This window comes from Hemitrygon akajei, chromosome 5 (assembly GCF_048418815.1).
Source record: "Hemitrygon akajei chromosome 5, sHemAka1.3, whole genome shotgun sequence".
NCBI classification, from domain to species: domain Eukaryota; kingdom Metazoa; phylum Chordata; class Chondrichthyes; order Myliobatiformes; family Dasyatidae; genus Hemitrygon; species Hemitrygon akajei.
Window position 1 is genome coordinate 99347264 of NC_133128.1, and position 23947 is coordinate 99371210.

A 23947-nucleotide genomic window follows, 5' to 3' on the forward strand; every position below is an offset into this window, starting at 1 on the left:
TCTCTGGATGCAAAGAAAGTCTTTGATAGTGTGGAGTGGCCTTATCTCTTTCAGGTTCTGAAGAGGTTTAATTTTGGTCTGGGATTTATTTCCTGGATTAAATTGATTTATCAGGCCCCGGTAATCGCTCTTAGGGATTCTAATTCTGTGCAGGGTATTAAGAGAGGCAATAAATTACATAAGGTTTCGTTATATGCGGATGATTAATTAGTTTATATTTCAGACCCTAGGAAATCTATTCCTTTTATGTTATCTATATTTATGGAATTTAGTATTTTCTCTGGATATAAACTTAACTTACATAAAAGTGAATTATTTCCTATTAATAATTATTCTGATTATTATTATCAAATACCTTTTAATATTGCTAAAACTATTGGAAATTGCGGATGCATTGGTAATCATTTTCCAATGTTCCTTAGATTCAGGATCAGTTCCTGAGGATTGGAGAATGGCTAATGTTATCCCACTTTTTAAGAAAGGAGGGAGGGAGAAAACAGAGAACTATCAACCTGTTAGCCTAACATCAGTAGTGGGGAAGATGCTAGAGTCCATTATTAAAGATGAAATAGTAGCATATCTAGATAGCAGTGATAGGATTGGGCCGAGCCAGCATGGATTTACCAAGGGTAAATCATGCTTGACTAATCTATTAGAGTTTTTTGAGGATGTAACCAGAAAGTTAGACAAGGGAGATCCAGTGGATGTAGTGTACCTCGATTTTCAGAAGGCTTTTGATAAGGTCCCACATAGGAGATTGGTGGGTAAAATCAAAGCTCAGGGCATCGGGGGGTAAACATTGACATGGATAGAAAACTGGTTGGCAGATAGAAAGCAAAGGGTAGCGGTGAATGGGTGTTTCTCGGAATGGCAGGTGGTGACTAGTGGGGTGCCACAGGGCTCGGTATTGGGACCACAGCTGTTTTCGATTTACATCAACGATTTAGATGAAGGCATTGAGAATAACATCAGCAAGTTTGCTGATGATACTAAGCTGGGTGGCAGTGTGACATGTGATGAGGATGTTAGAAGAATTCAAGGTGACTTGGATAGGCTGGGTGAGTGGGCAGATACTTGGCAGATGACGTTTAATGTGAATAAGTGTGAGGTTATCCACTTTGGGAGTAAGAACAGGAAGGCAGATTATTATCTGAATGGTGTAGAGTTAGGTAAGGGAGAAATACAGAGATCTAGGAGTCCTTGTTCATCAGTCACTGAAGGTGAATGAGCAAGTGCAGCAGGCAGTGAAGAAGGCTAATGGAATGTTGGCCTTTATTACAAAGGGAATTGAGTACAAGAGCAAGGAAATCCTCTTGCATTTGTACAGGGCCCTGGTGAGACCACACCTGGAGTATTGTGTACAATTTTGGTCTCCAGGGTTAAGGAAGGACATCCTGGCTGTAGAGGAAGTGCAGCGTAGATTCACAAGGTTAATTCCTGGGATGTCAGGACTGTCTTACGCAGAGAGGTTAGAGAGACTGGGCTTGTACACACTGGAATTAAGGAGATTGAGAGGGGATCTGATTGCAACATATAAGATTATTAAGGGATTGGACAAGATAGAGGCAAGAAATATGTTCCAGATGCTGGGAGAGTCCAGTACCAGAGGGCATGGTTTGAAAATAAGGGGTAGGTCATTTAGGACAGAGTTAAGGAAAAACTTCTTCTCCCAGAGAGTTGTGGGGGTCTGGAATGCACTGCCTCGGAAGGCAGTGGAGGCCAATTCTCTGGATGCTTTCAAGAAGGAGCTAGATAGGTATCTTATGGATAGGGGAATCAAGGGATATGGGGACAAGGCAGGAACCGGGTATTGATAGTAGATGATCAGCCATGATCTCAAAATGGTGGTGCAGGCTCGAAGGGCCGAATGGTCTACTTCTGCACCTATTGTCTATTTCACTTACCTTGGTATTAAAATTAGTAAAAATTTTAAAGACCTATATAAGTATAATTTTTCCCCTCTAATTGAATATACTCAACAAGTGCATTCTAAATGGTCGCCTATGTCGATGTTATTGATTGGTCAAATAAATGCTATAAAAATGGTTATTTTACCAAAATTTTTATATACACTTCAAGCAGTTCCATCCTTCATTCCGAAAATATTTTTTGATTAAATAGATTCCAAGACTTTGTTTTACATTTGGAATAATAAAAGCTCCAGAGTGAATAAATTTTTATTGCAAAAATCGAAAAAAGATGGAGGACTGGTGCTACCAAACTTTAGATTTTATTATTGGGCAATTAATATTCATTATATCACCTTTTGGATTGCCATTCATGGTTACATTTGGAGTAGAATTCGGTAAGGGGGTTTTCTTTAGCTTCTTTATTAGGAGCTCCCCTTCCTTTTACCCTCTCCAGAATAGGTAGACAAGCTCTCAATCCTATTGTTAAACCTACTTTAAAAATCTGGTTTCAGTTTCATAGATTTTTTTGAATTAAATAATTTTCTACTCTCTAGTAATATCTATTCTGATTTTTTCTTTAAACCATCAACTCTGGATAAGTTGATTTTTTTAATATGGAAAACTTAAGGGAATAAAAACTTTTTTAGATTTGTTTTTAGAGGATTGTTTAATGTCTTTTTCGCAGTTAATGGATAAATATCTAATACATTTTTTTTAGATATTTACAAGTTAGGAATTTTTTACGTGATTTTTTTACCGAATTATCCCTTGGCTTACCCATCAAATTTGGTTTATGCTATTTTTCAGCTTAAACCATTTCAAAAACGATTAATAGCTATTATTTATAGACAGTTAATGATGCTCGCATGTCGCCTAATGATAAGGTTAAACGCACTTGGGAAATAGAACTTTAACATTCACTTTCAGATGATCAATGGAGTAAAATTTATTATCTAGTTAATCTATCTGTGCACATCATTCCTTAGTTCAGTTTAAGATAGTACACAGAGCCCATATGTCAAAAGATAAATTAGTGCATATTTTTTCTAATATAAGCCCTATTTGTGACAGATGTAATGCAGAGGTGGCTACTCTAATTCATATGTTTTGGTCCTGTGTAAACTTAAATAATTTTTGGAGGGATGTGTTTAGAATATTATTAAAAGTTACAGGTATGGATTTACAATCCAATTCACTCACGGCAATTTTTGGGAGTATTCCAGAGGAACCAGGTAGAGTTTCTGCTTCCGCTCAACATGTGATAGCCTTTTCAACTTTACTGGCTAGGAAAGTTATCTTGTTACACTGGAAAGATTCTAATCCACATACTGTTTTTAACTGGCTCTCCTCCATTATGTCCTGTTTAAGTTTGGAGAAAATTAGAAGCCGGACGTTTGACAAATCTTTTAATTTTGAACATGTTTGGCGACCCTTTATTCAATATTTTCATATGATTTAATTTATTTTTTATTTTTTATAAGGAAAATTTTTTCCTTATCAGCGAAGGTTCGGAGGTGACTGGAAGGATGTTTTCTTTCTTCTTTTTTCTTCTAATTTTATCCTCAAATGGACTGCCCAATCTTTCTTTTTTTTGTTTTAGGTTAGTTTAGTGGGGGTTTTCTTTTCTTCTTATACAATAAAATTTCCAATCATTTTTTAATGATTTGTCAAGAGGAGTTTTGTTTTCTTGTTTATATTATATATACAACTGTGCAACATTGTACTTAATTGACTTTGACAATATATACTTTTTTTGCTGTTTATAGGTCTTTTGTATTATGTGTTTGTTAAAACTTCTCTGATTTGTAATTTTTTCTTTACTGGAAAATCAATAAAAAAGATTGAAAAAAAGTGAATTATAAAACATTACAACATAGTACAAATCATAAGGCCATCAATATCACCCTTGTGCCTCTAAAAATCTCAAATGTCCCTAATGTACCAGCCTGTACCACCACCCCTGGCGGTGCATTCATCACTCTGTAATAAACCTACTTCGTACATCCACCCATACTTAAAATTGTGCTATCTCATATCGGACAGATCCATTCTGGGAAAAAGTCTCTGACTGTCCACTTGATCTATGCCTCTTATCATCTTCTACACCTGTATCGAATCACCAATCATTAGAACAGAAGAGCAAATTCTTTGAACTAACAGTCAACTGATTAATATCTTAGATGGACACATGGATGAAAGAGAAGTTAATGGCGATGTGAGAGGGAAAGGTTAGATTGATCTTAGAGTAGGTTAAGATGTCAGCACAGCATCATGGGCTAAAGGGCCTGTACTTCAGAGGATAATCATTTTGTTTGCAGAACCCCCGCCCCCCCCCCCCCCCCCCCAGCTTTTGAGTAAATTAAATAAATCAACATTGAATCACATTTCAGTTCTCTTGTTGACTTTTCTGGGAATACTTTGCCTCAGATGTCAATCGTTTCACATTACCAGCTGCTCTTTCAACAGGCCCCATCTCTTCCAAGGATTTATTCACACTTCCATTCAGGTGCTTCTGTTGCAACACACCCTTCATGCTATGTTATTGACACAAAGTCACAGCCTTCTCTGATGCCTTGCTTCTGAAATTTGATTCTGTTGACATTATTAGTGCAGCTTGCATCTGTTTTGTATTAGTCACCCACATTCTCCAACATCACGTATTTCTGACGGACTTGGATGGGCTGTGTGCTCTGTGTTCATCCCAGAAGTGAGCAAAAGCTGATCAATTGCTTCAGAGTCAGGTTTATTATCATCGACACAGTCACAAAGTTTGTTTTCCTGCAGCAGTGCAGTACAAGATATAGTATTAAAACATACTACTAGTTACAACAGAAATACCAAACTAAGTAGTGCAAAAAGATCAAAATTTGAGGTAGTGTTCATGACCCTTTCAGAACTCTGAGAACAGAAGGGAAGAAGGTATTCCTAATACATTGAGTGTGTCTTCAGGCTCCTGTATCTTGACATATCACTCCTTTCTGTTGCTGGAAAGGTCCTGGCTAAGGTGATGCTTCAGAGGCTCATCAGCAAAATCACCGAGTCAATGCTGCCTGAATCGCATTGTGGATTTAGGAAGAACAGGAGCACGATGGACATGATCTTTACAGCCCGGCAGCTTCAGGAAAAGTGCCGGGAACAACATCAGGACCTATTTATGGCCTTTGTCAACCTCTCCAAAGCATTTGACACTGTGCAAAGAGAGCTCTTATGGGATGTCCTCCTCAGCTTTGGCTGTCCCATCAAATTTGTTAACAACCTCCAGCAGTTCCACAATGGGATGACTGCTCAGGTGACCATAGGAGGACAAGAGTCCGAGCCCTTCCTTGTACGCACAGGGGTGAGGCAGGGGTGTGTGCTAGTGCGAATGCTCTGTAACATCTTCCTCCTGTGTGTTACCAAGCTTCTCCACGATGAGATTGAAGACAGCAGCGGTGTGGCAGTGGACGTCAGATTAGATGGCAACCTCTTTAACATCAGGAGGCTCCATGCAACCACCAAATTCCGTAGAGAGGGGCTCCTGGAGCTGCAGTATGTAGATGACTGTGCTCTTGTGGCCCATACTCCGGAAGATCTTCAGACTGTCCTTGTGGTGGTGGTGAGAGCGTACAGCAGGATGGGGCTGACCGTCAATACCACCAAGACAGAGGTGGTTTGCCAATGGAGTACCAGTGTCCCACCCACTCTACCTGCCTTCACTGTTGGTGATGAAAAGCTGTCAGTAGTGCCATCTCTCAAATATCTGGGGAGCATTCTCTCTGAGGATAGCGGCATTGACAACGACATCCAGAGCCGCATTAAACAGGCATCAGCTGCCTTTGGGAGACTTCAGCGTAGAGTCTTTCAGAACAGGAGCCTTCGTCCCTCCACAAAGGTCGCTGTATACCAAGCGGTCTGCGTCACCACCCTCCTTTGTGGCTGTGAAGCTTGGGTAACCTACAGCCGTCACATCAAGTCCTTGGAGCGCTTCCACATAATCTGCCTTCAGCGCATCCTGGGAATTACTTGGCATGAGCGGGTGCCTCACACTGAAATACTTGTAAAGACCAACTGCAGAAGTATTGAGGCCATGATCACCCAGCGTCAGCTGCAGTGGCTGGGGCACGTGATAAGGATGTCCCCATGTCGGCTACCCTGCAGAGTGTTATACAGCCAGCTACATCATGGTCGACACTCAGCTGGAGGGCCGAAGAAGTGCAATAAGGATCAAATGAAGAATGCTTTAAGGAAATGCAAGATCAGACCTGAGGACCTGGAGGATGTTGCTGCTGACCGTATCACTTGGCAACAGCTGTGTAGGGATGGGGTTCGTATTCTGGAGATGGAAAGAACAACCAGAAGACAGTAGAAGAGAGCCAGGAGAAATGCAGCCATGGTTGCCACCACTACCACTACCATTACCACATATACATGTCCCATTTGCAATAGAGCTTGTGGGTCCAGAATAGGACTGTATCGTCATCAAAGATCTCACCGTTAAAGGTGTGGACATCGTCATTGGATTTTGATGGACAACCGAAAAGTACCTCTTCCCTGATGGTAGTAAAGAGAAGTGATGGAGGTCCTTAATGATGGATGGTACCTTCTTGAGACATTGCCCTCTGAAGATATCCTTGACAATGTGGAGCTTAGTGCCCATGATGGAGCTGGCCAAGTGTCACCGAGTTCGGATATGGCCCAAGTGCGGAGTGAGAGACTCTGAAGCAGGTCGATAGTTCACAGACTTTAATATGAACAGAAAACAATAAAGACGAGGCCAAACAGGGCCGTTAACTAAAATTCAAATGGAAAACAAAGCCTACATTGCGGCTGAAAGGAATACTGCTCGTCTTCACAGTCAGCTGGTTCAACGGTCCAATTTCTCAAGGTCGAATGCAAACAGGCAGCAAATTGTTGCTGTGCTTTGCTCAAGTCTCGAAAAGTGCTACGATGGAAAGAATGGAGTTAAATACCAAACCAATTGGGAACTCCAGGACGTGGGGTTGGAAGGAGCAAGGCAGCACAGGGTTGTCTCCACTCCTGGTTCACTCCCTCAGTATGGCCATTAGATTGGGGGTGGAGGCCAGACGAGAGGCTGTCCATGGCTCCTACAAGAGAGCAGAAAGCCTTCCAAAAGCAGAAAGTGAAATGTGGTCCACGACCAGACATTACATCTTGAGGAAAGCCTTGGAGCCTGAACACGTGTTGAACCATGAGTGTGGCAGTCTCCGATGGGAACTTGGGGAGGGCAATGAAGTCAGCAGCCTTGGAAAATCTATCTACAACGATGGGGGCAGCCCAGTGATTAAATCTAATGAGAGGTGGGACCAGGGGCATTGGGGCACAGGCAGTGGACATACCAGACCTGGAGGAAGCTGGCATGATGTCTTGTTCCAAGAACAGGTGGGCAGGTAGATACAAAGTCATGGACATCCTAGGACATAGATGGCCAGCAAAATTATGTCTTTATAAACTCCTGGGTCCATTCAATTCCTGGGTGGCCAGTCAGAAGGCAGGAGTGACCCCATTCCAACACTTTGGAAGGCACCGCAGTAGGAACGAACAGCTGGTTGGCAGGTACCTAATCCGGGCCTGGATCTGATTGTTGGGTGGCCCACACCTCTGCCTCTATTCCCCAGATCACCGGAGCAGCAATCAATGAGTGAGGAAGAATGGGCTCTGGATCAGCATTGTCCTCAGAGCCATCAAACTGCCTGGAGAGGGCATCGGCCTTTGTATTCTTGCTGTCACGACATGGGCAGGGATGAAATTGAACCGTGTAAAGAAGAGAGCCCACCGGGCTTGATGGAAGTTGAGACTCCTACTATCCTGAATCTAGAAGAGGTTCTTGCGATCTGTCCAGACCAAGTATGAATGCTCTGCCCCCTCCAGCAAGTGCCGCTATTCCTCCAGGGCCTCGTAGACAGCCAGAAGCTCCTGGTTCCCAATATCGTAATTCCTCTCGTTCAGAGTCAAGCGACAGGAAAGAAAGGCACAGGGGTGCAACCGGTTATCCGCAGACGAGCGGTGAGAGAGGACGGCTCCAATGCCCACATCGGATGCCTCCACCTCGACGATGACTGGCTGAGAGAGGACGGCTCCAATGCCCACATCGGATGCCTCCACCTCGATGATGACTGGCTGAGAGAGGACGGCTCCAATGCCCACATCGGATGCCTCCACCTCGATGATGACTGGCTGAGAGAGGACGGCTCCAATGCCCACATCGGATGCCTCCACCTCGATGATGACTGGCTGAGAGAGGACGGCTCCAATGCCCACATCGGATGCCTCCACCTCGATGATGACTGGCTGAGAGAGGACGGCTCCAATGCCCACATCGGATGCCTCCACCTCGATGATGACTGGCTGAGAGAGGACGGCTCCAATGCCCACATCGGATGCCTCCACCTCGATGATGACTGGCTGAGAGAGGACGGCTCCAATGCCCACATCGGATGCCTCCACCTCGATGATGACTGGCTGAGAGAGGACGGCTCCAATGCCCACATCGGATGCATCCACCTCGATGATGACTGGCTGAGAGAGGACGGCTCCAATGCCCACATCGGATGCCTCCACCTCGATGATGACTGGCTGAGAGAGGACGGCTCCAATGCCCACATCGGATGCATCCACCTCGATGATGACTGGCTGAGATGGGTCTGGGTGTTGCAGCAGCGGGGCGGTGGTGAAACGTCGCTTTAACTCGGAAAATGATTGGTCGGCATCGTCCGTCCAATGGAATCCTGCCAAGGTCTTCTTGGTGATTGCATTGTTTGGAGCCGCGATAAAGCCAAAATACCGGATGAAGCGGCGATAAAAGTTTGTAAACCCCATGAAGCACTGTACCTGTTTGACTGTAGATGGTTTGGGCCACTCTACAACTGCCTGAATTTTACCAGGGTCCACTTGAACATTGGATGGGGCAAGTACATAGCCCAAAACAACACCTGGTCTTTATGGAATTCACATTTTTCAGGCTTAGCGTATAGGTCATTTCAAGAAGCCATCCGAGTACTCTCTGGATATGCTGGACGTGCTCCTGTTAAGAGTGGGAATAGACAAGAATGTCATCTAAATACACAATCAAACTGGTTCAACATGTCCCTGAGCACATCGTTAACCATGGCCTGGTATACAGCTGGCCAGACCAAAAGACATCACCAGGTACTCTAGTGGCCAAGAGGTATTGAAAGCTGTTTTCCACTCATCCGCTTCTCTTATGCGAATCAGATTATAAGCATTGCACAGATCTATTTTTGAAAGTATCGTTGCTCCCCAGAGATGTTAAAAATCAGATGCCAGCATGGGTTAGTAAGTTTGCTGATGTCACAAAGGTTAGAGGTGTGGATAGTGTGGAGGGCTGTCAAAGGTTACAGCGGGACCTTGATAGGATGCAAAACTGGGCTGAGAAGTGGCAGTTGGAGTTCAACCCAAATAAGTGTGAAGTGGTTCATTTTGGTAGGTCAAATATGATGGCAGAATATAGCATTAATGACAAGACTCTTGGTAGTGTGGAGGATCAGAGGGATCTTGGGGTCCGAGTCCATAGGACACTCAAAGCAGCTGTGCAGGTTGACTCTGTGGTTAAGAAGGCGTATGGTGTATTGGCCTGCATCAATCGTGGAATTGAATTTAGGAGCCAAGAGGTGTTGTTGCAGCTATATAGGACCCTGGTCAGACCCCACTTGGAGTACTGTGTTCAGTTCTAGTCGCCTCACTACAGGAAGGATGTGGAAGCTATAGAAAGGCTGCAGAGGAGATTTACAAGGATGTTGCCTGGATTGGGGAGCAAGCCTTATGAGAATAGGTTGAGTGAACTCAGCCTTTTCTCCTTGGAGCGACGGAGGATGAGAGGTGACCTGATAGACGTATATAAGGCATTGATCGTGTGAATAGTCAGAAGCTTTTTCCCAGGGCTGAAATGGTTGCCACAAGAGGACACAGGTTTAATGTGCTGGGGAGTAGGTACAGAGGAGATGTCAGGGGTACGTTTTTTACTCAGAGAGAGTGGTGACTGCGTGGAATGGGCTGCCGGCAACAGTGGTGGAGGCGGATATGATAAGGTCTTTTAAGAGACTTTTGGATAGTTACATGGAGCTTAGAAAAATAGAGGGCTATAGGTAAGCCTAGTAATTTCTAGGGTAGGGACATGTTCGGCACAATTTTGTGGGCTGAAGGGCCTGTATTGTGCTGCAGGTTTTCTATGTTTCTATGTTCTAATTAGGGGAAGCTGACCGAAGAGAAGACCGACACGTCAAGATTCCCTTCCCTGCTGATGGGTGTTCTCTTTTACTGAACGCTTGGAACATGTTGCCCGGAAGTGTCCTGGATCACCACAATAGAGGCAGAAATCTGTTCTCCTGTGCCGTTCTCGTTCCTCCAGAGACAGGCGCATGCATTCTGCATGCATAGGCTCCTCTGTAGACTGGGTGCTGGGTGGTGAGAGAGGGAGAGAGGGCGAGGAAAGATGCTGATTAGACGGCTCATAGGAAGTTTGAAACATTCTTTCCCTGCGCCACTCAGTTACCCAGTAAACTCGAATAGCCAGATTAACCAGGTCATCCAGACCATCCTGCAGGTCCCGGACAGAGATCTCATGTCGGACCCCTGTGTTTGGTCCATGCTGGAAGGCAGTGATGAGAGATCTCTCATTCCAACCCATCTCTACTGCAAGCATGCAACATTTGACTGCATAGGCTTTCACTGTTCCTCCACCTTGGTCCAAGAATTGATGAGCAGCCTCCTGACTCCGTACTGGAAGATCAAAACCCTCCTTATCTCCGCCACAAAATGTTGGAACGACTGGACTGCGGGGTATCCTTGCTCCCATAAAGCGTTGAACAGGCTGAGTGGAGATCCAACTAGAAGATTGACCATGTATGCCAGTTTTCATGCACCACCACCAAAACGACCAGGCTGAGCTTGGAATGACAGCTCAAATTGGGCAATAAAATTCCTGCAGCCATCAGGATCACTAGAATATCTTAAGACACCTGACTCTGATTGTCTGCGGCGATGTGGTCACCATTGTGGCTGGGTATGATACCTGTTCCTCCAGATGAGACTCGACTTGTCGGCACGAGATTACAGAACATAGAACAATACAGCACAGTACAGGCCCTTCGGCCCACAATGTTGTGCTGACCCTTAAACCCTGCCTCCCATATAATCCCCCACCTTAAATTCCTCCATATACCTGTCTAGTAGCCTCTTAAATTTCACTAGTGTATCTGCCTCCACCACTGACTCAGACGGTGCATTCCACGCACCAACCACTCTCTGAGTAAAAAACCTTCCTCTAATATCCCCCTTGAACTTTCCACCCCTTTCCTTAAAGCCATGTCCTCTTGTATTGAGCTGTGTTGCTCTGGGGAAGAGGCACTGGCTGTCCACTCTATCTGCCCCATTGTCTCTGTAACTTCACTAAGAACATTGCCTGTCTCCTACCTGACCAATGAATCTCAAGACCAAGGTGTGTGTGTGTGTGTCTCTCTCTCTCCCTCTCCCTCTCCCTCTCCCTCCCCCTCCCCCTCCCTCTCCCTCTCCCTCTCCCTCCCCACCCAACTATTGAAGTGGTTGATAGTCCACAGACTTTAAAGTGAACAGAGTTAGAGGGAAAAGAAAACAATAAACACTAGGCCAAACAGGCCATTCACTAAAACTCTCAAATGGAAAATGAAGACAACACTGTGGGTGAAAGGAATATCTAACTATAAAAGTAGTCTTAAGCTGCTAGTCTTCAAAGTCAGTTGATTTGACAGACCAATTTCTCAGGCAAGGCCGAATGCAAATAGGCAGTGAAGCATTGTGTGCTGTGTTCAAGTCTCCGCAAGCACCATGATGGAAAGAATGGAGTTAAATACTATCACAATGAAATAATAATTAGCTGACACGTGCATATTCACCAGCACAATTGCCGTATCTGCTGCGCTGCTAAATCTGTGGTTGTGATACTAAGATTAAAATCTTCTGCAGCTTTTTCTAATGCTGGGCATTGGAGCCTCTATATCAGACAATGATACATAGAGTCATTGAGTCATAGAACACTACAGTACAGGACAAGCCCTTTGGCTAATCTAGTCCATGCCAAGCTGTTAATCTGCCTAGTCCCATCGATCTGCACCCAGACCATCTCCCTCCATATCCCTTCCACCCATGTACTTAGATTTAATTTCTCTTAAATGTTGAAATCAAACCTGCATCCACCACCTTGCTGGCAGTTCATTTAATACTTCCACCATTCACTGAGTGAAAAAGTTCCCCTTTAAACATTTCACCTTTAATCCTAAACTCATGACCTCCAGTTGTAGTCTCACCAAACCTCAGTGGAAAAAGCCTGCCTGCATTTACACTATCTATACCCCTCATAATTTTGTATATGTCTATTAAAGCTTTTCTTATTCTCCCACAGTACAGGGAAAAAAGTCCTAACCTATTCAACCTTTCTCTATAATCCAGGTCCTCAGGTCCTGGCAACATCCTTGTAAATTTTCTCTATATTCTTTCAATATTATTGACATCTTTCCTGTAGGTAGGTGACCAAAACTGCACACAATACTCTAAATTAGGCCTCACCAATGTCTTATACAACTTCAATGGAACACCCCAACTCCTGCACTCAATACTGTGATTTATGAAGGCTGATGTACCAAAAGCTTTCTTTACAACCCTATTTATCAGTATACACCACTTCCAAAGAATTATAGATCTGTTTTCCCTGATCCCTCTGTTCTACCACATTCCTCAGTGCCCTACCACTCACCGTGTAAGTTCTATCCTGGTTTGTTCTCCCAAAGTGCAGCACTTCACACTTGTCTGCATTAAATTCCCTGCTGTTTTTCAGCCCATTTTTCCAGCTGGTTCAGATCTCAATGCAAGCTTTGATAGCCTTCCTCTTTTTCCACTACACCCCCAATCTTGGTGTCAGCCATAAATCTGCTGATCCAGTTAACCACATTATCATCTAGATGATAAACAACAACAGACCCAGCACCGATATACTAGTCACAGGCCTCCTGCCAGAGAGGCAACACTCTACTACCAATCTCTGACAGGAGCCAATATCTAATCCAACCAGACACAATACTGTCCACGGTACATCTGTAGAAATGTGCTGAAACAAATTCTTCAACCAAGGACAAGCAAACCTGACTGTGTCTTTGTCACTGTATCTTGAAAACTATTTGTTGCAAGAGTAGACTTTAATGACAGAAGAAAACTTATAAAGAAATATAACAAAGAATTTGTCAATCCGTATTTGATGGTAAACACAAGAGACTTATTCCCGTCAATAAGTACTGCCCGACTTGCTGAGTTCCTCCAGCATTTTGTGTGTGTTATTAGTTGAAGATGATGAGGACCTGGTACAGAAAAGGATTGAGGCAAGTGTAGATCAGCTGTAAACACGTGGAATGGTGGGGCAGGCTCGAGGCGGCCAAGTGGCTTAGTGACACAGTCATACAGCATGAAAGGGGCCCCTCAGCCTATCTGGCTCATGTCAACCAAGATATTCTTCCAAGCTGGTTCCATTTGCCCATATTTATATAAATCTCTGCCCTATCACCTTAAAGCTGTGCCCTCTAGTTCTTGACTCCCCATTCCTCGGGGAAATGTCTATGTGCATTCATCCTGTCTATGCACCTCATGATTTTATAGAAGTCCATAAGATCACCCCTCATTCTCCAACTCTCCAGTGAATAAAGTCCCAGCCTGCTCAGTCTGTCTCCAATCTTCAGTACCTCAAGTCTCTATAAGGTCCTCTTGAATCTCCTCTGCACTTTTGCTCCTATGTTCTTGTCTTTGTTTGATCTAACATTTATTTTGAGTATAATGTGTGAAGGTAGAATGTGATCGATACCTTTTTACCATAGATAATCTATCACAATATTTTGGAGGAATTGTCTCTCCCTCGGGACTGGCTGATATTGAGTGATATTGAGTGATATTGAGTGATGAAATTTAGTGCAGATAAATGCGAGGTGTTGCATTTGAGTGAGACAAACCAGGGTAGGACTTGCACAGTGAATCACAAAGCCCCGGGGAGTCTTGTAGAACAGAGAAACCTAGGTACATGTTTTCATGAAAGTGGTGACACAGGTGGACAGCTTGCTAAAGGAGGCATTTACTAAAGAAGAATGCTACAGAAAGCCTGCCTTTATTAGTTAGAATATTGAGTACAGGATTTGGGATGTCATTTTACAACTATACAAATCATTAGTAAGGCCACATTTGGAGTTCTATGTACGTTTGTGTTTGTTCTGCTATAGGAAGGATGCCATTAAACTGGAGAAGGTGCAGGAAAGCTACCTGAAGAAGAGGTAGTGGTGGGTACAATTATAGCACATATAAACCTTCAGTGGTTAGGAAAGGCTTAGAAGGAAATGGGCCAAATGCAGGCAAATGGGACTAGCTCAGTTATGGAACATGGTCAGTGGGGCCAAGTTGGGCTGAATGGCTTGTTTCAATACTGCATAGCTTTATGACTCTATGACTAACATAGACATGCTCCTCTGATATCATAAAAAGAATCAAGTTTCAGAAGCAAGGTTACAAGAGAATGTTGCTACTTATGTCAATGGCATATCTCTGAGGGGTGTGTTGCAACAGAAGCACCTGGATGGAAGTATGCATAAATCCTTGGAAGAGACAGGGCCTGTTGAGAGAGAGGTTTGTAATGCATATAAAATTCTGGAATTCATAAATAGAGGCACAGAGAGGAAAAGCTTTACAAAACAAAGGTGAGGCCAAGTGTGACGGTTGCATTCAGTTTAGGGAAATCTGAATGTCCAGCAAAGAATGAAAGAGAGATTCACCAGAACAGTTCCTTTCAGCCTTAAGGTTAGATCAGAGTTGTTTTGCTTGACCAAAAAAAGATTAGGAGCATGTTTTATGGAAGTCAAAAAGTTTGTGATTAGTTTCAAAAGGGTGAATAAATGGAAAAGTTCAAAGTAACATTAAAGTTTACAGTAAATTTAATTATCCAAATACATATATGTCACCATATACTATACTGTGATTCTCTTTTTTGCAGGTCACAGCAGAATAAAGAAACACAATACAATCAGTGAAAAAACTACACACAAACATCATCTGCAAAAGACAAAATAAACAAATACAAAAAAAATCACAATAAACAAATAAGTAAAATAAATAATTCTGAGAACAGGAGTTCTAGAGAGCTTGATAATGTTTGTGTTCAATGATTAGTTCGGTGTTGTGGTGAGTGAACTATCCTCTCTGTTTCAAGAGCCTGATGGTTGAAGAGTAGTAACTGTTCCTAAACCTGGTGATGTACGACCTAAGGCTCCTGTACGTCCTTCCTGGATGGAAGGAAATTAAAGCTTTTCCCATTAGCAGCCAATTACCATTACAGTTGAGAACCAGGAGTACAGATCTGGAAAAAGGTACAAGAGCAAACATATAGGAAAAAATGCTTTTAATCTGGAATTTAAAATGGTTTACTTTTGTCACAGGTAGCAAGATACAGTGAAAAGCTTGTCTTGCATACATGCAGTCCAAATCATTCCCAGTGGGGTAGAACAAGGTAAAACAATAACAGAATGCAAACTGAAGTGTAAAATCTGCAAAGAAAGTACAGTGTAGGTAAACAGTAAGGTGAATGATTGTAACAAGGTGGGTTGAGAGGTCATGATCCATCTTATTATACTAAGGGACTATTTAGTAGTCTTATAACAGTGATGTAGATGCTTTCCTTAAGCCTGGTGGTACACGCATTCAGGCGTTTGTTTCACCTGTCCATTGGAAGAAGCAGCAAGAAGTATCGCATGGAGATGAGCCTAGTTTCTGTAATGTCTTCTAGAGTGCACTTTTGATCTTTAACTGACATTCATTTACAACAGAATCAATTGGTATCTTCAAAGAGCAATTGGATAGGCATTTGTGGAAACTAACTTGCCGGGTGCCTGGGAGAAAGTTGGAGAATAGGACTGATGGGATTGCTGTAATAGCAGCCAGCACCAGTTCTGTAACTCAAATTGTCTCCTCTTCTGTTTTAACAATTACATGTTTTCATGCACAGTGCAAGTGACCAAAGATGAATTTAAATGTTTTATTTATTCATATATTTGGGCTATCTAATAATTGGGCTTCCTTGATTTAGATGAGAAACCTCACGGTGGATGGTGAATTTGGACCTTGGACTCCATGGCAACTATGTGAGCATACGGACAAGGAGGCTACGGGGTCATGCATGTGCCGCTCAAGGTCATGTGACAGCCCTGCTCCACAGTGCGGAGGGCATGAGTGTGAAGGGTCCAGGACTGAAGTGGCAAATTGTTCAAGGTATGAGGACTCCATTGTTATATTGGGTCAGCCTGAGGAGGTTTGTGTAACAATGACCATTTTTACATGGTGCAGTGGAGCACATCCTCTGGGTTCAGATGCAACGCACAGTCCAGTGCCCTGACTTATTGCCAGAGGTTTCAACTTCCAGATGATGTAACAAAACACACTTGGAGTACTTTGTTCAGTTCTAGTTACCTCATTATAGGAAGGGTGTGAAATCTTTAGAGAGGGTGCAGAGGAGATTTACCAGAATGATACCTAGATTAGAGAGCCTATCTTATGAGGAAAGGTTCCGTGAACTTGTTCTTCCCTTTGGAACAAGGGAGGATGAGAGATGACTTGATAGAGGTGTATATGATGATAAGAGACATAGATACTGTAAATGTAACATGATTACAGAACCATTGACCCTGGTTCAATTCTGCTGCTGTCTAAAAGGAGTTCGTATGCTTTCCCTGTGACATAGAACCATAGAAATCTACAGCACATTACAGACCCTTCAGCCCACAATGTTGTGCTGACCATGTAACCTACTCTAGAAACTGCTTAGAATTACCCTCTGCATAGCCCTTTATTTTTCTAAGCTCCATGGACCATGACATTAGTTAGGGGTCTAACTAATCTCTTGAATAGCTATAACATTATCTTGTGGCTCTTGAACTGAGTCTCACGGTTGATGAAGGCCTTCTTAACAACAGTGACCATGTGTTTTCCTCCCACATTCCAAGGATGTATAGGTTGGTAGTTGATTGGTCACATGTGTGTAATTGGACTGGAAGCTGCTGTTATTGTGCTGTATCTTTAAATAAAATAAAATCTATGCCCCACTGTTTTGAAAAGTGGCTATGTAATACATTCCCCAGTGTCCTTATTAATTGTTAACTCACATCCAAAAAGATCACCCGGTTATTTTTCCATTCCTGTTGTAGTAGTGGAGTTACCTGCTCAAACTATACCAGATGGCGTCTAGTAACTAGTGCAGTCTTGTAGTGGACTGCTGTCCTTTCTATAATGAACTTATACCCTTCCCATTATGGACATGCATTTTCTATAATTGACTGGTCAGCGTGAACATGCTGGGCCTAGTGACTTGTTCCTGTGCTGAATGATCCTATGACTCTCAGAGCACCAGACCATAAGACATAGGAGCAGAATTAGACCATTGAGTATGTTCCACCACTCCATCATGGCTGATTTATTATCCCTCTCAAGCCCATTCTCCTGTCTTCTCCCTGTAACCTTTATCGCCCTTACTAGTTAAAAACCTATCAAACTCCACCTCAGATATACACAATGACTTGGCCTCCACAGCTGTCTGTGCAAATGAAGTCCACACATTCCCCACCCTCTAGCTAAAGAAATTCTTCCTCGTCTCTGTTCTAAAGGGGCATCCTTCTATTCTGAGGCTGTATCTTCCGGTCATAGACTTCCCCACTACAGAGAGCATGCTCTCCACGTCCACTCTATCCATGCCTTTAATATTCAATAGATTTCAATAAGAACTCCTTACTTTCTTCTGAACTCCAGTGAGCACAGACCCAGAGTTAACAAATGTCTCATATGTTAACCAAATATATACTTGCTACATGCAAAACGGTTGATACAGTTTCTACATCAGAACAGTGACAATGCTTCAAGAGGTATTTCATAATATGTATGTATTGTGCTTGTGGTCATGAAAGATGCTCTTTAATGGAATTCTTGCTCTTTTCATTTTGTCCAGTTTCCTGGAAAGGTTTGTGGCTGTCAAGGCCACACAACTGTCTGTCAATTTCATTAAATAGCTTGGCATCTTCTATTACCTAATATCCAGAGATTGATAGATTTCTAGATATATTATGTTAGGAACATTAGGGAGATTTAAGAGACTCTTAGATGGGCACATCGATGAAAGAAAAATGGAGAACTATGTGGGATTTATCTGAGAGTAGTTTAAAAGGTCAGCATAACACCGTTGAGCAAAAGAGCCAGTGCAGTGTTGTTCAGTTCTATGCTGTATGTTTTACATTAGAGAAATGAAGGGCTACAGGAACAGGGAAGGGAAATAGTACTGAAATGGGGGATCATCCATAATCTCAGTGAGAGGCAGAACCGATCTGAAGGGCCAAGTTGCTCCTGGCACCACCATAGAATCTCTGCAAATTACTAATGCAAATCTTACCTCTTTGCAATGTGGGAGGAAACCGGTGCGTCCAGAGGAAACCCACGTGTTCATGGGAAGGACAGACAAACTCCTTACAGACTCATCAGGATTTGAACCTTGCCAAAAGTCACTGACTCTCGCTGTAAAGCGATATGCTAACCACTAAGCTACCACGCCACTCCAGTGCAGAGTGACCTCCTGCCTTTGGACATAAAAATATTGAGCCTCTGTGACGTGGAAACTCAGTTACTAGTTTGTTATTGATTTACTTCCATATGTGCCAAGATGCAGCGGAAAATTGGTCTTGTATACTGCTTATACAGATCAAATCATTACACAATGCATTGAGTAGAACGATAATGTTGCAGAATAAAATGCAACAGCTGTAGAGGAAGTGCAGTGCAGGTAGACAGTAAGGTGCACAATCAGGAAAAGGTAGACTGTGAAGTCAAGAGTCCTTATTGTACTGGGGAACCATCTAATAGTCTGATAACTGTGGGGTAATGCTGCCTTTGAGCCTGGTGATTTGTGCTTTTAGGTTTTTGTATCTTCTGTCTGAAGAGAGAGGAGAGAAGAGAGAAGGTCTAGGGTGGGTTCAGTATTTGATTCTGCTGCTGCTTTACTGGAGCAGTGAGAGCTGGGACAGCATTATAGTGTAGTGGTTAGCATAATGCCATTACCGCCCCCAGTGACCTGCTGCTGCTTATAAGGAGTCTGTATGTTCTCCACCTCCTGGTGCTCTGGTTTCCTCCAACATTCCAAAGGCGTATGGGTTAGAAGGTTATTTGGTCATGTGGATGTAGTTGAGTGGTGTGGTTTCATTGGGCCAGAAGGACCTGTTACCACGCTGCATCTCTAAGTAAAGTATCATCGGAGTTTGTACAAAATTGAGATCAATAGATTATTGGATATTAGGGAAACATAGTTATATGAGGATAGGACAGAGAAATAAAATGCATATATAAGCTGCCCCATTTGTCTATATTTTCTCCTTATTACTTGTAACCTTTCGTAGACATATATGGTGTATTCCTGCTTTGTTTCCTACTTTCTACGTGTACAGTTAAGAATGCTGAACACATAGCCGAGATCGACAGGCTCAGACTCTGTGCTGTTCCAGTCAGCTCAGCAACAGTAACCAGCTGTTATAGCCTTAGACTCTGGGAGAGCAGGACAAATCACTTTAGAGCAAACAACACAGCAAAGACAAGAGTTGCAGCTAGATTAGAAACTGTTCAACACTCTTCATGTTGTTGCAATTTATATCTTGTGGAGGGATTTCCTTCAGTCTGTTTCCTGCCCTCAATAATTCCACGGTACATCTGGTAGCATTTCTGTCTAGTTTCACATATTATACCTGGGTTAATAATCACACCATTGAATGGCATTCTCCTAAGGCATTCTAACTGCCATTGAGGACTGGTGTTGATCTAAACAGCATGAGATGTAAGCGTATGTTTTTAGTTAGTCCCCCTGACACTGCACAAACAGTGTGGTGTACCAGGTACGCTCCTGAATTCCAGGGCTGTCTGTGTGGAATTTGCACATTCTTCCCAAGACTGCATGGAAATGTTTCCAGTTTCCTCCAGCATCCCAGGATTTGTTGGTTGTTATCTTAATTGGCTATTCTAAAGGGAGAATCAAAGGGGTATGACCAAGTTAACGGGCTACAGGAAAGCAAGTGGGGTGATTGTCTGAGAGCTGGCATGTACTCAAAGGACTGAAGGGCTTTCTTCTACGAATAAACTCTTCTCAGACTTCCAGCTGGGTACAGCAGAAAAAGAATTTTAACAAAGATGAAGGTTTCACTCTAATTAAGGACTGGCATTCAATTGTAAACAAGGTAGGGCATCAGAAACCTGATTGGATGAGGACTAACCAATCAGGAGGGACGGATGAAGGGAGTCTATATACCATTGAACTAGACATTCCCAGACATCACCCCTGATGAAGATGGCAGAATTTGTCATTGAAATGCTTGTTAAAATCAATACTTGTACCTGATTGGAAGCCGGAGCAGTGTTTATTTGTCATATATGCCGGGAAAGCTGGAGATCCTTTTTTTACTTCCTTCTGTATTATAATGAATTATGAGAAATAATACAACATGGAAACAAAACCTTTGATCCAACTCATCAGTTCTGACCAAGATGCCTATCTAAGATAATCCATGAAGTAAGAAGCCTGGAGGGGTAGAACATAGAACATTATAGCATAATACAGGTTCTTTGGCTCATGATGCTGTGCTGAACTTTCAACGTACTCTGAGATCAATTTAAGTTTTCCCTCCCACATAGCCCATTTTAAAAAAATCATCCATGCACCTATCTAAGAATTTCTTTAATGCCCTGAATATATCTGCCTGGACAACCACCCCTGGCCGTGCATTCCACTCACTCATGTAAAAAGTGTACCTCTGACATCCCTGCTATACACTCAGTGACTACTTTATTAGACATATGTTCGTGGTCTTCTGCTGCTGTAGCCCATCCACTTCAAGGTTTGATGTGTTGTGCATTCAGGGATGTTCTGCTGCACGCCGCTGTTGTATCATGGGGTTATTTGGGTTACTGTCACCTTCCTGTCAGCTTGAACTAGTCTGGCCATTTTTCTCCGACCTCTCTCATTAACAGCATTTTCTCCCGCAGAACTGCTGCTCACTGGATGTTTTTGTTTCTCACACCATTCTCTGTAAGCTTTAGAGACTGTTGTGCATGAAAATCCCAGAAGATCAGCATTTTCTGAGATATTCAAACCACCCTGTCTGGCACCGACAATCATTCCAAGGTATAAGTCACTTAGATTACATTTCTTCCCTGTTCTGATGTTTCATCTGAAAAACAACTGAACCTCTTAACCATGTCTGCATGATTTTATGCATTGAGTTGCTGCCACATGATTGGCTGATTTGATAATTGAATTAACAAGCAGGTGTGCGAGTGTACTTTCCTCCAATCACCTTAAAATTGTGCCACCAGGTATTAGCCTTTTCATCTGGGAAAAGGTTTCTGGCTTTCTATGCCTCTTATCATCTTGTACACCTCCTATCAAGTCTCTACTCATCCTCTCAGTTGATAGGTGGAATCACCTCCCTCTGGTTTTCCCTCCTTCACTTTATTCCATGATCCACTGTCCTCTCTTAATAGAGCCTTTAACCTCTTTCACAGTTCACCTTCCAGCTCCTTGCACCTGATAGTTTCTACTTCTCCCCTTTCCCCCTATCTTCTTATTCTGGCTTCTACCCCCTTCCATTCCAATTCTGGTGAAGTGTCTCAGTTTGAAATGTTGATTCCTCTCCATAGATGCAGGGTTCCTCTAGCATTTTGTAGGTGTCTCAAAAATTCAAATCTTGCTTGCAGCAACATCAGAGACACGTTGGTACAGACAACACACACACACACACACATATATATATATAATACAAGATGGAGAAGAGAAAGAGAGAGACTGTGCAATAAGAAGATATTAGTGCAAAAACAAAACACAGTTGGAGACAAGTCCATGTTATGCAAGATCTGGTCTGTAGTGTTCCATTTCTGAAGTTAGGTTTATGCAAGTTGTTTCAATAACCCGATAACTGTAGGAAAGTAGTGGTTCCTGAATCTGGTGGTGTGGGACTTCAAGCTATGTACCCCCAGCCTGCCAGTAACAGTGAGATGACTCGAAAACAAATTTCCTCTGAAAGGATTGTCGTTATCACCACTTCAGGGGTCAGCTAAGAGGGAACAATACACGCTGGCTTTTCCAGGGATGCCCAGATTCGGAAAGTTGAATTAAAAAGTGTTGAAGATTATTTCCTCCAATTGAAATGTTTAAGATGATAAATAAATAGTGATCATTACCTCCAATAGGGGGAATGGACCATTTCAATTAGTTGCTATCAGGAAGCACTTCATGAACATCCAGAGTACTTTTCCCCAAAGAGGCTCCAAGGACAAAACTGAAAATTTCATAGCCGAGCCTGAAAGGATTTGGGTAATAAGGTAGGGCATGCAGCACAGGCAAGGGAAGAATGGTCTGCTTCTCTATACTGTAATTTCTTACTATTCTTCAGTTTCATTTCAAAAGCAAATTGCACAAGCTCATTTTCAAGCAAAATTCCTGCAGATGAATTTTGCCTGGAACTGAGTGGTTTTGTAATCAGGGTGTTGCTTGAAGTTCTTTTAAAGAAAATGCTGCTAATTTAATTATTTGAAAGGTGTCCACAGTTGTTTTGAAAAAAACAAATCCAAGGGATATTCACACAAGTATACCTCTGGATTGTGGCTGCACTTGGAACAGCTTGCAACTATTATATTGGAACACATAATGCTGGAGGAACATAGCAGGTCAGACAGCATCTATGGAGAAAAATGAAGAGTCGATGTTTCAGTCGGAAACTCTTCAACAGGGTGAGTTCCTCCAGAATTTTGTGTGTGTTGAACTGGATTTCCAGCATCTGATAAATAGAACTGATTAACACAAGAGATTCTGAAGATGCTGGAAATCCAGGGCAACAAATAAAAAATGCTGAAACTCAACAGGTCAGGCTTCCTCCTTGGAAATAATAAACAGTCGAAGTTTTTGGCTGAGTCCCTTTATCAGGGCTGAGTTCCAAAAACATTTTGTGTGTGTTACACTGGATTATTATATTACAATCACTACATCTTACATCATATTCACTTGCCCTTTACAATACTGATGTGGAACTAAGAGAACATCTTGGAGATAAATACAAATCGCACTTCCAAGTATCATCAAGTCTTTGAGTTTATTATGATGTGCACAAGTTACAGTACAATGTGTCTGCAGTCATATCACAAGCACGTAGGCTCATGCAATACACAGAACCTAAATTATACATACATTTTACAGGTCGGTGCAATATAAGACATTAGTGCAAAACCACAATTAGATACAAGTATGTGTTATTGCAAGAGGTGCTCCATAGTGTTCTGTTGCTGAGGTAGGGTTGGGGTTGTACGGGTCAGTTCAAGAACCAGTTGGTTGTAGGGAAGCAGAGCTCCTGGGTTCAGGATCCTGTTCATGAACATTATGGTATGAGGTTTCAGGATCCTGTTCCTGAATGTAGGGGTATGAGGATTCAGGATCCTGTTCCTGAACGTAGGGGTATGAGGATTCCGGATCCTGTTCCTGAACGTAGGGGTATGAGGATTCAGGATCCTGTTCCTGAACGTAGGGGTATGAGGATTCCGGATCCTGTTCCTGAATGTAGGGGTATGAGGATTCAGGATCCTGTTCCTGAACGTAGGGGTATGAGGAGTCTGGGTCCTGTTCCTGAACGTAGGGGTATGAGGATTCAGGATCCTGTTCCTGAACGTAGGGGTATGAGGATTCCGGATCCTGTTCCTGAACATAGGGGTATGAGGATTCTGGATCCTGTTCCTGAACGTAGGGGTATGAGGAGTCCAGGTCCTGTTCCTGAACGTAGGGGTATGAGGATTCAGGATCCTGTTCCTGAACATAGTGGTATGAGGATTTAGGATCCTATTCTTGAACCTAGTGGTATGAGGATTCAGGATCCTGTTCCTGAACATAGTAGTGTGAGAGTTCAGGTCATTGTTCCAGAACATAGTGGTATGAGGATTCAGATCACTGTTCCTAAACC

At 42.8% G+C, this 23947-nt stretch overlaps 1 protein-coding gene across 2 annotated transcripts in view; it reads left to right on the forward strand.

Moving 5' to 3' along the window:
• The window catches only part of sema5ba (sema domain, seven thrombospondin repeats (type 1 and type 1-like), transmembrane domain (TM) and short cytoplasmic domain, (semaphorin) 5Ba), a 607738-nt gene that overhangs the window by 473299 nt on the left and 110492 nt on the right, over positions 1 to 23947 (forward strand). For both annotated transcript variants that reach the window (XM_073046134.1, XM_073046135.1), the window contains one exon: positions 16012 to 16193. In XM_073046134.1, coding sequence (XP_072902235.1) covers positions 16012 to 16193 — 182 coding nt within the window. The remainder of the gene's footprint in view (positions 1 to 16011; positions 16194 to 23947) is intronic.